The sequence below is a fragment of the Rhincodon typus genome, chromosome 8 (assembly GCF_021869965.1).
Source record: "Rhincodon typus isolate 14 chromosome 8, sRhiTyp1.1, whole genome shotgun sequence".
NCBI lineage: Eukaryota > Metazoa > Chordata > Chondrichthyes > Orectolobiformes > Rhincodontidae > Rhincodon > Rhincodon typus.
Window position 1 is genome coordinate 62,866,172 of NC_063339.1, and position 13,008 is coordinate 62,879,179.

A 13,008-nucleotide genomic window follows, 5' to 3' on the forward strand; every position below is an offset into this window, starting at 1 on the left:
TAGTCCTTAGATATGTGGGCAATTGAGACTTGATAAGATTGTACAAATTTAGAAACATGCATTATGTAAAGAATGTTGTGATGTGATTGAACTGTTATAACCTACCAGAACACTCTATCCAAATTTGAAACACATACACATAAATGTATCAAAGCCAGAACTTCTATTTACTTACAGACTGTATCTGCAGCAAAGGAATACCAATGCAATGTAAAAATTGAAAGATCTGCGGATGCTGTAAATCAGGAACAAAAACAGAAGTTGCGAGAAAAGATCAGCAGGTTTGGCCATATCTGCAAAGAAAATATCAGAGTTAACGTTAAGGGTTCTGAGGAAGGGTCACCAGACCCAAAACGTTAACTCTGATTTTTTTTCATCACAGACCTGCTGACCTTTTCTAGCAACTTCTGTTTTTGTTCCAATGCAATATGGTAACGTTTAGTGATATCTCTTTTTGGATGATCACTGATAACAATAAAAATGTAGGGAAATTAGTTGAACTGATTCAAAGACGTTTGTTTAGACAAAAATTGGTCTTAAAATAAAATTGAGGCATGAGGAGAGATTTTAATAATCAAAAGCTTGATAAACAATGTGTATTTTAAGGAAGGTGAGAAAAGAGGAGAGGTAGGTTAGATAAAGGACTTTCAGTCCATGGATCTGAGAGAATTGAAGATTACTAGAGTAAGAGGAATAGAGACTTTGATGGAGGAGTGGCAGTGATTTTTAGGGCTGTAAGAAGTTACAGACATAATGAATGACATGGATTTCAACATTTCAACATTGGGATCAGAATTTTTGACATGGAGCTTTGGGGAACCGAGAGACACTTTATATAAAAGGATGATGGGCAAACAGGATTTGGTGTAGTACAGGACATGGCCAGCAGAGTTAGACCTTACAGAGGTTGGAGAATGATTGGCTGATCAGGTGAACATTGCAGCAGAGATTGGAGGTGGCAAATGCATGGTTGAATATTTCAGCAGCAAATTGGTTAAAAAAAGGCAAATCTGAATAATGTTGTAGGGTGGAAGGAGATGGATTTTTGTGATGAAGAGAAGATATAGGGTCTGGTTTAACCTCTATCAGGTGTTAGGAAGGAGACTGGAGCTGTTGCAACACTGTAGAGTTTCTTATGTGGCGAGGATGATATCTTGTGTCCATAGGTAAAGTCATGGTTCAAGACCAGTCAAGAGAGACGTAGAAGGGTGATGTGAAATTTGTTTTTAACTCGGGAGTTAGCATCATCTGGAATGTTCTACCTGAAAAATTAATAGGAACAGTTCCCATAATTAATTTTAAAAGGGAATTGAATAGACACTTGCTGAGGAGTTTGCATTTAAGTCGCAGGATGTGGGAAAATGCACACGACTATTCTTTCAAAGAGTCACAGTCACATGGCTTGCTTCCATTTTATATATTTTTAAAATCAAATCCCCACAGCACGGAAACAAGCTATTTAGCCCAACAATTCCATACCAACCCACCGAAGAGCATCCCACCCAGACCAATTCCCCTTACCCTATATTTCCCATGGGTAACGCACCTAACCTACACATCCCTGAACACTATGGATAATTTAGCATGGCCAATCCACTTAACTTGCACATGTTCGGACTGTATGTTTCTATAACATTACCTAATTTTAGATGTCAGGCAAACACCTTGATAGTCAAGAGGCCAAAATGATGCCTGCAGATGATATTACCAAATGTTTGTTTAGATAGAGAAGAAGAGATAAGAGAACATCAGTTAATTAAAAGCAACCAACAGTTAAGCAGATAGCAAGAACTGCAGATGCTGGAGTCAGAGATAAAGTGTGGAGTTGGAGGAATACAGCAGGCCAGGCAGCATCAGAGGAACAGGAAAACTGACATTTCAGCTTTGAAAGAAGGGTCCCGACCCAAAACGTCAGCTTTCCTGTTCCTTTGATGCTGCCTGATCTACAGACAGTTAAGGATTTACTTTGTCTGTATTTGCACCTGTATTTGAATGGTATGAATCAAAATAGTCAAGAAAACTAACAAGTGTTGTCATATATCCCTTGAGCTGTACCTAGATGCTGAGAGATTATGAGACAGTGATGTTCTCTTCCCACCTAAATTTACGGAGGAATGATGACCATGTATTTGACTGCTTGCAAGATGTAGATTCATACAGCACGGAAGCAGAATCTTCGATCCAATTTGTCCGTGTTGACCAAATATCCTAATCTGACCTAGTCCCATTTGCCAGCATTTGGCGCATATCCCTCTAAACCCTTCTTTTTTGTATACCCATCCAGATGCCTTTTAAATGTTGCAATTGTACCTGCCTTGATCAGCTTGTTCCATAGGTGCATTACCCTCTGCATTGAAAGATTACCCCGCTTTTTAAATTTTTCCCTTCTCACCTTAAACCTCTGTCCTCTAATTTTGGACTCCCCCACCCTAGGAAAAAGACCTTGACTATTCACCCTATCAATGCGCCTCATGATTTTATAAACCTCTCTAAGGTAACCCCTCAGCATCTGATGTTCTGGGAAAAAAGCCCTAGCCTATTCAGCCTCTCCCTGGAGCTCAATCATCCACGCCACCCAATCCTCGCAACATCCCTGTAAATATTTTCAGCATATTTTCAAGTTTAACAACATCCTTCCTATAGAAGGGTGGCCAGAATTGTATTGTAAAAGTGGCCTCACCAGTGTTCTGTACAGCTCCAATAATGACATGCCAATTCCTCTACGCAGGTGAATGTTTGAATGATATATCACAAGAATCTATATTTGAGTCTGTTTCTCTGTATTTACGTAATTTTCCGTTGTTCATCAGGCACCTTCAACCTTCAATGTTGCAACCACTCCTGCGTCGCTTTGTGTTTGATGTTCCCATTCTTAGTGAATACAGTAAAATGCCTTTAAAGGTACTAGCAAAAACTAATCTTGTATTGATAAATTATGAACTTGAAAATAGTTAATATAAGTTGATTGAAAAGCAATTGGAAGATATATTGGATCAGATCATATATCGAAGTATTACATGAAGGATTACCATTAGTGTTAACATTGAACAGCCCATCATCTTGATATTTTGATACTGATGCCATCACATTTGCAAAGTATTCCGAAGATATATTGGTTTAGATTCCTAATCTCTCAAAAATCTTAACGCATCTGTGACAATGTGGCCTATGCCCTAACCCCATTAAACCGTCCAATGCTAAACTCATTGAAATATGTTTTTGATAGCCTGCTTATGATATTTCTGTTCATCTTGGTTGCGCACTTTAGGCTAGGGAAGGGTGAAATCACTAGTAATAGCTAATTATAGTACAACTGGTGTTGTCAGATAAGAACAAAATATATGAAAACAGATTAGTTTTCCAGCTTTATGTCAAGGGCTGTGCCACCTTTCAAATTTTAAATCCCCACTCCACTGCCTTTATGATGTTGAACATGGGGAAAATGATGGCATTCCTGACACTCAACTTTCCTGAACCAATAACACTGGGAAATATGCTAGATGCTGTATTAGTCCTCAATAATATTTAATATATACAAACTGACACAAGTAATCAGCATGTGCCATTCATTTCCAAGCAGGTGAACCTGCAAAAGGTGGTGGGGTCAAATTCATTTCCCACACTCTCCTGTTCAGGGAAAACCAGAAAGCAAACACTAAACGTTCAGAACATCTGAGCTCTGGATTTTAAATACTACCAGTATGTCCATAATTCATTTTATTTACTTTTTGCATGTTGAGCTTCGGAGAATGAGATTAGAATCTACAGGATACTGATTTTCTATTGACCACACTTATAAGCTAGAAATTATTTAGCACTCATATAGCCTCAATGTCAGAACAACTGTAGCCTTTACAGGAGCCAGTCCAATGACATTCCCATCTTCTGATTGGCTCATCTCACCCCTGTTTTGCCAAGGGGTGGCATCCAGTCTCCATCAAAAATCACTTCCCTCAGTTTTCTGACAATCTCTAAATTGACTTCTATCAGCGAAAGGTTCTTTGGAGATACCTCCTCCTTGCCATATCAGGATGAATCTTCCAGTATCCTTAAGCGAACAGAAATTCCCGCCAGCATTCTGTCTGAGTGGTTACAGGGAACACACTTTCCCCACCTGGTTTACAAAGTATTTGCTGTTTTCCTACCTATCCCTCTTGACCGTGCCCCCACCTCCCTCCAATCCATCAGCCTTCTCTCTCTCTCTCTCCTCGCTGTCTGTTCAGCATGTTTGAATCAGATTGCTTTGAGTTTGTAAGTCTTCCCATGGCAAAAGCAGCAGCTTTGTCTTTTCTATACTGACACATGTATTTTATTGGCTGGGTCTCTGCTCCCATGGTAACCAGGCTACTCTTGCTCATCCCAGACAGAACTTGTATTAAATCATGTCCCTCTATTCTTCCATTTTATCTGCATGAATTCAGCCCTGAAATACTAATTTGATTATTTTGTAAACAGTTTTCTTCTGCTGTATTACTTTTAGTCATTTAATATTATTTTCTTTTATCAATTATAGCTTCTAGCCAGTCACTATGAGCAATGTTGGAAATACTATTGCTTGGCATCAGGATGGGGCAGTTATGGATGTGCATCTGAAGAAGAATTACATCTCACTAAAAAGTTGTTCTGGGGAATTTTTGATTCACTCTCTACAAAGGTAACAATACATATACCTAAATTGTATTATAGGTTGTTGACCTTTCAGGCTGGAAGAGGTAAATTGAAGTTCAAAGTCTTAAATTAAATCTGTGCCATGTATATACTTGAGTTAAAAAAATACACCTAATTGGGTGCCTCAAAAATGTGAAACTTCACATTTAAAGTTGTTGCAAAGTTAAACATAGATAAGTCCGTGCATGTTCGAATTGCATTGCTTCCTCTATCAGAAACAGCTCAATGTGGTTCTTGTCTAATGCTTTCACTTATCATTCAGTATATTGGACTGAATTTTCCCAGACCCTGAATGATGTAGGCTCTTGGGTGACACCTTTCTCAACATTGAGTCCAACAAGTTGCATTTTTCAACCAAGTCCCAGATGTACACATAGAACAGTGCAGCACAGGAACATGCCCCACCATGTCTGTGCCGAACGTGATGACCTTCTAAACAAATTTGATTTGCCTGCATGTTGTCTGTAACTCTACATTCTCTTTCTGTTCATGTGTCTGTCTAAATGCCTGTTCAACATTGCTATCATATCTGCTTCTACTACCTCTCCTGGCAGTTGTTTCCAGGCACCTACCACCCTCTAAACTTACCCCCTCACCTTAAACCTATGTCCCCTAGTATTTGACATTTCCTGGGAAGAAGACTTCGGCTATCCACCCTATCCATGTCTTTCATAATTTTATATATTCTGCCAAGCAGCCCCTCGGCCTCCGATGCTCTAATGAAAACAATCCAAGCTTGTCCAACCTCTTTGTATTGCTAATACACTCCAATCTAGACAACATCTTGGTAAACCTCTTTTGCGCTCTCTCCAAAGCCTCCATGTTGTTTCTATAGTGTGGCAACAGCTGTAAGATGACTTGCCAGCTTTTATACTCAGTGACCCAACTGATGAAGAATAGCAAGCTATACGCCTTTTTTTACCACCTTATCCATTTTCAGGGAGTTATAGACTTAGATCTGAAGATCCCTCTGTATGTCAAATATTGAACGTCATTTTCACCTGTAACAAGGGACAGGAAGGGATTCAGTGAGATGATAGTGAGTGGCTCAGCCGTTAAGTGTTGGTGCAAGTAAGTGAAAGATGTTGATGTGTTTCGAGTGAATGAGTAGGCAGCAATGATGCTTACTGTGAGGGATTGGATGGATGGGAGGGAGTGAGTGATGAAAGATGTTGCAGGCAATACTGAGAGTGGTAGGGCATGAGCTTTGGTGGAAGGTAGGTGCAATAGCAGAGTCAGAGTGAGTGCGAGGTAGCAGATGGATGAGTGTCGTACTTACCCCAGAGGAATAGAGAAAGAAGTTGACCTACTTCCTGTACTGCTTGGTGTTCCTCTGGACTGTGGACACCACATCATCTGGGGTGACAATCTCAAACTGGGCAAGCAGGATTTGGTGATCTGATATCCATTACTGATCCTGAGAGAAGAGGCCAACCTTCCTCTGCCCATCTGCCAACATTTCCTAGCCTATTCTGGCAGGGGCAAGTGCATCTAGCTCTGCTGAGTGTAGAATTGGGCTAGCATTGGACAAGGAGTGTTGGGCTCCAACAAGCCTTGTTAGGTAGTTGATGAGGCATTTTGAGATGGTTACATGAGACAGTAACCAGGACTTGAGGAGAGAAACCCTCCACAAAATTGAATGAAAATGACACTTAGCCATATTAAGTGTAGATTCATTCCAATGTTACTCCTGACTTTTCTATATTTCCATAATCTTTACTTATGTTTCTTGATTTAATTTTGCATTTCCCTTGTACAATAATGAATATTTGTATTGCTGAAGTTACAGATTGTAAAATCCAAAGTTTATGACTGTTTTGACCTTATTTTATTAAACTTCAGCACATGAATCATATAACATTGGTGTTTCAAACATATTAAATGCATGGCAAATACGGTTTGTTTGAGAAGCTTTTTCAAAAAGGAAGCTAGAAAGCTACTTAAATATTATTAATGCTACTTAACAGCTTAAAGACTAATCATGCCTCCTCTGAATTGTCTTTTCTCCAAGAAAATAAATTGAGTTCTATGAGTTTCTATTCATAGTTTGAAACTCCTTGCAGCAGAATGATATTTGTTCTTCATTAAACTGAAAACTTCTGTCAAATGTAGGACACAGTGTGGCCACTTATTTGTTCTCATCATGATAGAATAACCCACTTTGATGTAAAATTAAATGTATTTGAAATATTGCCCGATAATAGGTTAACTTCTTAGTGTCAGCTTGACTGTTTAGAATAATTGAAGTTGAAGAAAAATGGTAAAATGGTCCATGAGGATTGCTATAGAACAGTTCATTTAGAAAAAGTGATCATTTTATCCATTTATCTACGTAATATTTTGTTTGCAATATATTTTTCTTCACTTTTAGTACCTACTCCTCCTTCCATTATGTTCCTACTGTAAATGTTATATGGAAGTCATCTATTTGGAGTTTGTTTGGAGTTACATTGAGTAGTATCATATTTTCACTTCCATAAAATAAGTATCATTTTTTACTGTGAGCAATCCCGTGTTTTCCTTTACAAGTCTCTATCTTTCCTGCAGAAGTACAACCCTGAACTCTTTAAAATTGCCTTGCCATGCCTGAGTGCTATTGGAGGGGCTCTGTCACCCGATTATGTGGATTCCAGCTTTTCTGATGTGTTGGAAAGGCAGAATTCAGTGGATGAAGAAGGCAACTTTGACCCAAAACCAATCAACACTTCTAAGTATGGCACAGAAATGAATAAAGATGGTTTTCTTTAAATGTGGTCCCCATCAATTTAACCCATGTTTGCCACATATTTCATCTGTTCTTTTGTAGGACAAAGGTTTAGAAAAATATTTCACGTTTCTCTGGTTATGTGCTGCTACTTATGTCATTACTTTAGAAGATAACTAGTAAAGTTTCAAATTAATTAATCTGATTTTGAAAAATCCAACACTTATCAGGGTACAGAAGGTGTATTTAAAGTTTCTATTTGTATTTCAAATACAAAATTCTAACAAATTGCAAACTGCACAATTTGAAAAGGCTGAAAATGATTTATTTTGAATGCTTTATACATCAAAAAATCCTGATGCACACCTTAGAATTTTACCCTTAATACCTATTTATAGCTAAACAATTTTACTATTTACTACAAAGTGTTTTGTTATTATCTGAACATTTTGAAAACTATGTTTAGGCATTTTAGAACTTATTTTAAATGTGTTATCTGGATGGTGAAATTTGTGTAAGTTATTAAAAGCAAAATATGATGGATTCTAAAATCTGAAGTAAAAACAGAAAGACCATAAGAAATAGGAACAGGAGTGGGCTGTTTGGCCCCTTAAGTCTGCTGGCAAAATGCAGCAAGTCTGGCAGTATCTGTGCAGAGAGAAACAGATTTAATGCAATGAGTTGAATTTCACTGTTTCTTGGAACGGAGGGAAGTTGGTAAATTAATGGATTTGCACTGTTAAAGGGAGAGGAGGAAATAGAATAAAGGCTAAAAATGGTCATGTAGGAGCACAGAACTTCTGTATTACTGAAATGATAGATTTTGTCAAAGCTTTTCATCATGCACTCATCAGGGAAATTTAGGAAAAACAATGTAAAGGAAAAACAACAAATTTTAAACAAGGCAAGTTGACGCTGAATTGTCCCGATGAGTGCAAAATGTAAGCCTTCAGTAAAATGCATCTCTTCTGAGCAATACAGAAGGAAAAGGCAGAGATAGGATAGCACGTGACCAAAATTAAATAACAAAGATGGCAAATAATGAAAGACAAAGGGAGTAGTAATGGTGATATTAAACAAAAATTAGAGGTGTAAGTTATTTTTGTAATAATAAACAGCTCTATCTGAAAGCAATAACATGAAAATAAGATGCAGACTAAATCTTGGTTTAAAAAATGTCAAAATGGAGGATAGAGTTCATGGTATATAAGACTTGTTGGTGTATTTGTACAAGTAGACTCACAGATTTTTCTGTAAAGTGGCACCAGTTAAAGTTGCTAAGCAACCACTATAGAATTTCAAATACTGATAATTTTGAAGATTGTTCAAATGTACTTAATATCAGTCAAACCATTCAATGTATTCTGTATCTAATTGGAGACAGTGATTTTGTCAGAAAGTATATCAAACATAAACTTAGCTATAGAAGCAGGTTCAAACCTTTTCATGAATATGGAACTCTTCAAGATATTAATAGGAAAAGACAGGGTAGATAAAGAAAAACTATTTCCGCTGGTTGGAGATTCTAGAACTGGGAGTATAGTCTGAGCAAGGAGCTGACCTCCGAAAGCTTGCATTTACAAATAAACCTGTGGACTATAAGTTGGTGTCGTATGATTTTTGACCTTGTCCACCCCGTCCAACAACAGCATCTCCACTTAATGTTTACCACAAATGGCAGAGCATGCTGGACCAGTTGCTAATTTTAAATTTGACACAGATAATTTTTTTTATCAAAAGCAGAAATTGCTGGAGAGGATCAGCAGGTCTGGGAAGAGGTGTTCTGAAGAGTCACTGGACCTGAGTTTCTCTGGCAATTTCTGTTTTCATTTCTGAATTCTAACTTTCTTAGCTCTTGGTTTTATTATAGATAAGTTTATTTTTGTTAAGCAAAGGTATTAAGGTACTGCATGCTGTTCCAGTCTCCCTACTAAAAGAAAGATGTTGTGAAATTTGAAAGGGTTCAGAAAAGATTTACAACAATGTTGCCAGGGTTGAAGGGTTTAATCTATGGGAGAGGTTGAATAGGCTGAGGCTATTTTCCCTGGAGTGTCGGAGGCTGAGGGTCGACCCTGTAGAGGTTTATATAATCATGAGGGGCATGGATAGGGTGAAAAGTTAAAGTATTTTTCCTATGGTGGGTGAGACCAAAACTAGACGGCATGGGTGAGAGGGGAAAGATTTAAAAGAAATCTAGGGGGCAATTTTTTTCCTCACAGAGTATGGTGTGTGTATGGAATGCACTGCCAGACAAGGTGGTGGAGGTGAGTACAATTACAACATTTAAAAGGCACCTTAATGGCTACATGAATAGGAAGGGTTTAAGAGGGATATGAGCCAAATGCTGGTAAATGGGACTAGATTAATTTAGGTTATCTGATCAGCATGGACGAGTTGAGCCGAAGAATCTGTTTCCGTGCTGTACAACTTTATGGCACTATTTGCATCTCACCAGCAAAGAAAGAAATAAAGTATTACAAGCAGAAAATACCCAATGCAGAATAGTTCTTAGCCAAATTTGATAGTCTTTCACTATTTTAATTGAAAATAGTATTGATTGATTTTGAATCTGCTTATATAATAGACCCTATTTGATAAAACTTCCTAAAACATTTTAAATGTTAAAAGTGGACCGTTTGAAATAGATTTTCTGATTTGTTTCAGTATATCAATTCCAGAGAAGTTGGAGTATATTGTCAACAAATATGCAGAACATCTACATGAGAAGTGGGCTTTTGAAAAGGTAATGATTAAGATCTTGTTTTTTGACCTTTTGAGCATATTTTATCAGACAATAGAACTGGAAAGGAGCTTCCTTAATCATTAGGTTTAAACGCAAGCATATTCTTAAAAGTTTTTAATAAAGGTACCTAAATGACAGATGGTTCATATGCTGTGAATAGTTGTTTTCTCTAAAGTGCGTAAAATTATAAGTAACCAGTAACTTTCCTAAGCATTAATCAATACCTCACATCCATTTTACTGTGTGAGCGAAGCATGCTTGTTGGTTGGTAAGTTGACTCTGATTGGTGGACGTGTTGTCATGGCGAATGCACCAATGAATGATAATGGAAAGTTAATTCCCAAGCTTGTTTAAATTTTAAACAGGGGTATTGACTCTGAATTGGTCTGATGAGCACAAGATATAAAGTTTTGACAAATGTGTTTTTCTCAGCAACACAGAAGGGAAATGCAGAGAGAGGATAAAATGTGGGAGAGGTGAAATAGCAAAGATGGCATGTAACAAAAGACAGAGGGAGTGATCGAGACAACAAGGTGCAGAGCTGGATGAACACAGCAGGCCAAGCAGCATCATAGGAGCAGAAAGGCTGACGTTTCGGGCCTAGACCGGAGTGATAATGGTTATGCTAAAGAAACATTGGTGAAGTCAGTGTTCAGTGATAAAGCCTTTGATCCCTTTTGAGCTTGAGCAAAAAGAATAATAAAACTGGAAGCAAAGGCAGTGGTAGATAGTGTTTAAGAAAGGATGGAGGATAAAATAGACATTTAGAAGCTATCTATTTAAGTAAAGCAAGTTGAACTATTGGTTCACCAGGAAAGGTTGGTATGAGCATTACTTTAATATTATTGCATGAGGATGAGTCGTGCTGATTTGAATGAGAATGCAACCATACAAATTAAGAGCAGGAGTAGGCCATTTTGACTCTCGATCTGCACTGCCATTCAAGAAGATCACACTGAGCTGATTGTGGCCTCAAATCCACATTCCTGCCCAGCCCTGACAGCTTTCAGCTCCCTTATTGGTCAAAAATCTAACCTGCCTCAAGAATATTCAATGACCCTTCCTCCATCAGTCTCTGGGGAAGAGAAGTCTCCACACACTCAATCCTATGAGAGGTTAAATAAAAATCATCCCTATGTTAAATGGGATAGTTCTTGCTTTTAAACTGTGTGACCTAGTTCCTGTCAGCATCCGGGGGGAACAGCCATTCAGCATCCATCATGTCAAGACCTTTCAGGATCTTGTACGTTTCACTAAGAAAGTCTGATCATGATTGCTGTTCTTGTGAAATAAAGCAGCTTGTCAGTTTGTTCTTATGTTGTGCTTCTCTAAGTGTTTGCTTAATCTATCTCTGGAGAAATTGAAGAAGCATGTACATGATGGGCACTAACACTGGAGTGGTATTGTGACTCTGGACTGTACTATCACCCAATAATGTATCACACAACGTGTGTCAGCTCTCATTAAAGTAAGGTGATAATGGGAATTGGCTGCTCCATGAACCCTGACAAGGTGTCCATAGCAACTCCAAATTTGTAACCTGGCTGGAATTTTATTAGGAGAAAACAGAGATAACGTTTCGGGTCCAGTGACCCTTCCTCAGAACAGTTCTGAGGAAGGGTCAGTGGACCTGAAACGTTAACTCTGTTTTCTCCTTCACAGATGCTGCCAGACCAGCTGAGCTTTTCCAGCAACTTTGTTTTTGTTCCTGATTTACAGCATCCGCAGTTCTTTTGGTTTTTATCTGGAATGTTATTAGCTCTTTGTAATACTGACAGATGGGAAGGCTGGCAAAATATTGTGGGCAGGCACTGGCGGGAGGGGTTACGTCTCTAACATCCTCCTGATGCCGTGTTATTTTGCCAACTGCAGAAAAACAGAGCCTGAAAGCACCTGCCAGAAGCCCAATTCAGCCTCCTAAGTGACTAATTAAGGGCCACAACTTACCTCTCAGGACATTTTATCCCTAATGAGTGTCTTGTATCGGTAGGAAACTGTGAAACCTGACGACCTCCCTGAAGATAAGAGATAACAAGGTGTAGAGCTGGATGAACACAGCAGGCCAAGCAGCATCAGAGGAGCAGGAAGGCTGACGTTTTGGGCCTAGACCCGCCTCCCTGAAGACTCCGGGGATGGGGTTGCCCTCCGTTTTGGACACTGTGGCACAGTGAGGGGCCCCACATTGGCAATGGCTGATCCTGCTGCACTATTGCTATCTGTGCCTCTCAACTGCTGAGCGCCATTCCTGCCACCCTTCCCCCTTCCCATGCCCATTAGTTATTAGGGCCTGGTCTTGGCCTTCCAAAACCAGCAGCCCTTTTTGTGGATACCCAGCCAGAGATGCTGTCGTATTGTGAATATGGGGAAGCGATGGCCTTGAGATAATTTCACTGGTAACATTCTGGGAACATGGGTTTGAATCCTGCCATGGCAGATTGTGGAATATGAATTCAACAAAAAAATCTGGAATTAAGAATCTAATGATGACCATGAATCCATTGTCAATTGTCAGAAAAACTCATCTCATCTGGTTCACTAATGTCCTTTAGGGAAGGAAACTGCCATCCTTACCTGGTCTGGCCTGCATGTGACTCCAGACCCACAGGAATGTGGGTGACTCTTAATTGCCCTCGGGCAATTAGGGAAGGGCAATAGATTCTGGCCCAGCCAACGACACTCTCATCCCATGACTGAATGAATGAAAAAAAGACAGAATGAGCTGGTAGCTCTTTGGTTGTGAGGGAGGGAGCGGAATGTTATCATGGTTTAGGGCGGTGACCCAGGCAGTAGCCATGGTAATTGCCCTCTGATGGGAAACATGTTCCCCTGGACCCACTGCTGGCTGAAACAGTCCTCTTCCATCTTTGAGTTCAAAAGAAGCATTTCTGCCATC

At 39.1% G+C, this 13,008-nt stretch overlaps 1 protein-coding gene across 1 annotated transcript in view; it reads left to right on the forward strand.

Annotated features, from left to right (window-relative positions):
• The window catches only part of ryr3 (ryanodine receptor 3), a 363,324-nt gene that overhangs the window by 248,748 nt on the left and 101,568 nt on the right, over window positions 1-13,008 (forward strand). The window contains exons 49-52 of the mRNA XM_048600437.1: window positions 2,811-2,901; window positions 4,514-4,654; window positions 7,216-7,379; window positions 10,037-10,115. Coding sequence (XP_048456394.1) covers window positions 2,811-2,901; window positions 4,514-4,654; window positions 7,216-7,379; window positions 10,037-10,115 — 475 coding nt within the window. The remainder of the gene's footprint in view (window positions 1-2,810; window positions 2,902-4,513; window positions 4,655-7,215; window positions 7,380-10,036; window positions 10,116-13,008) is intronic.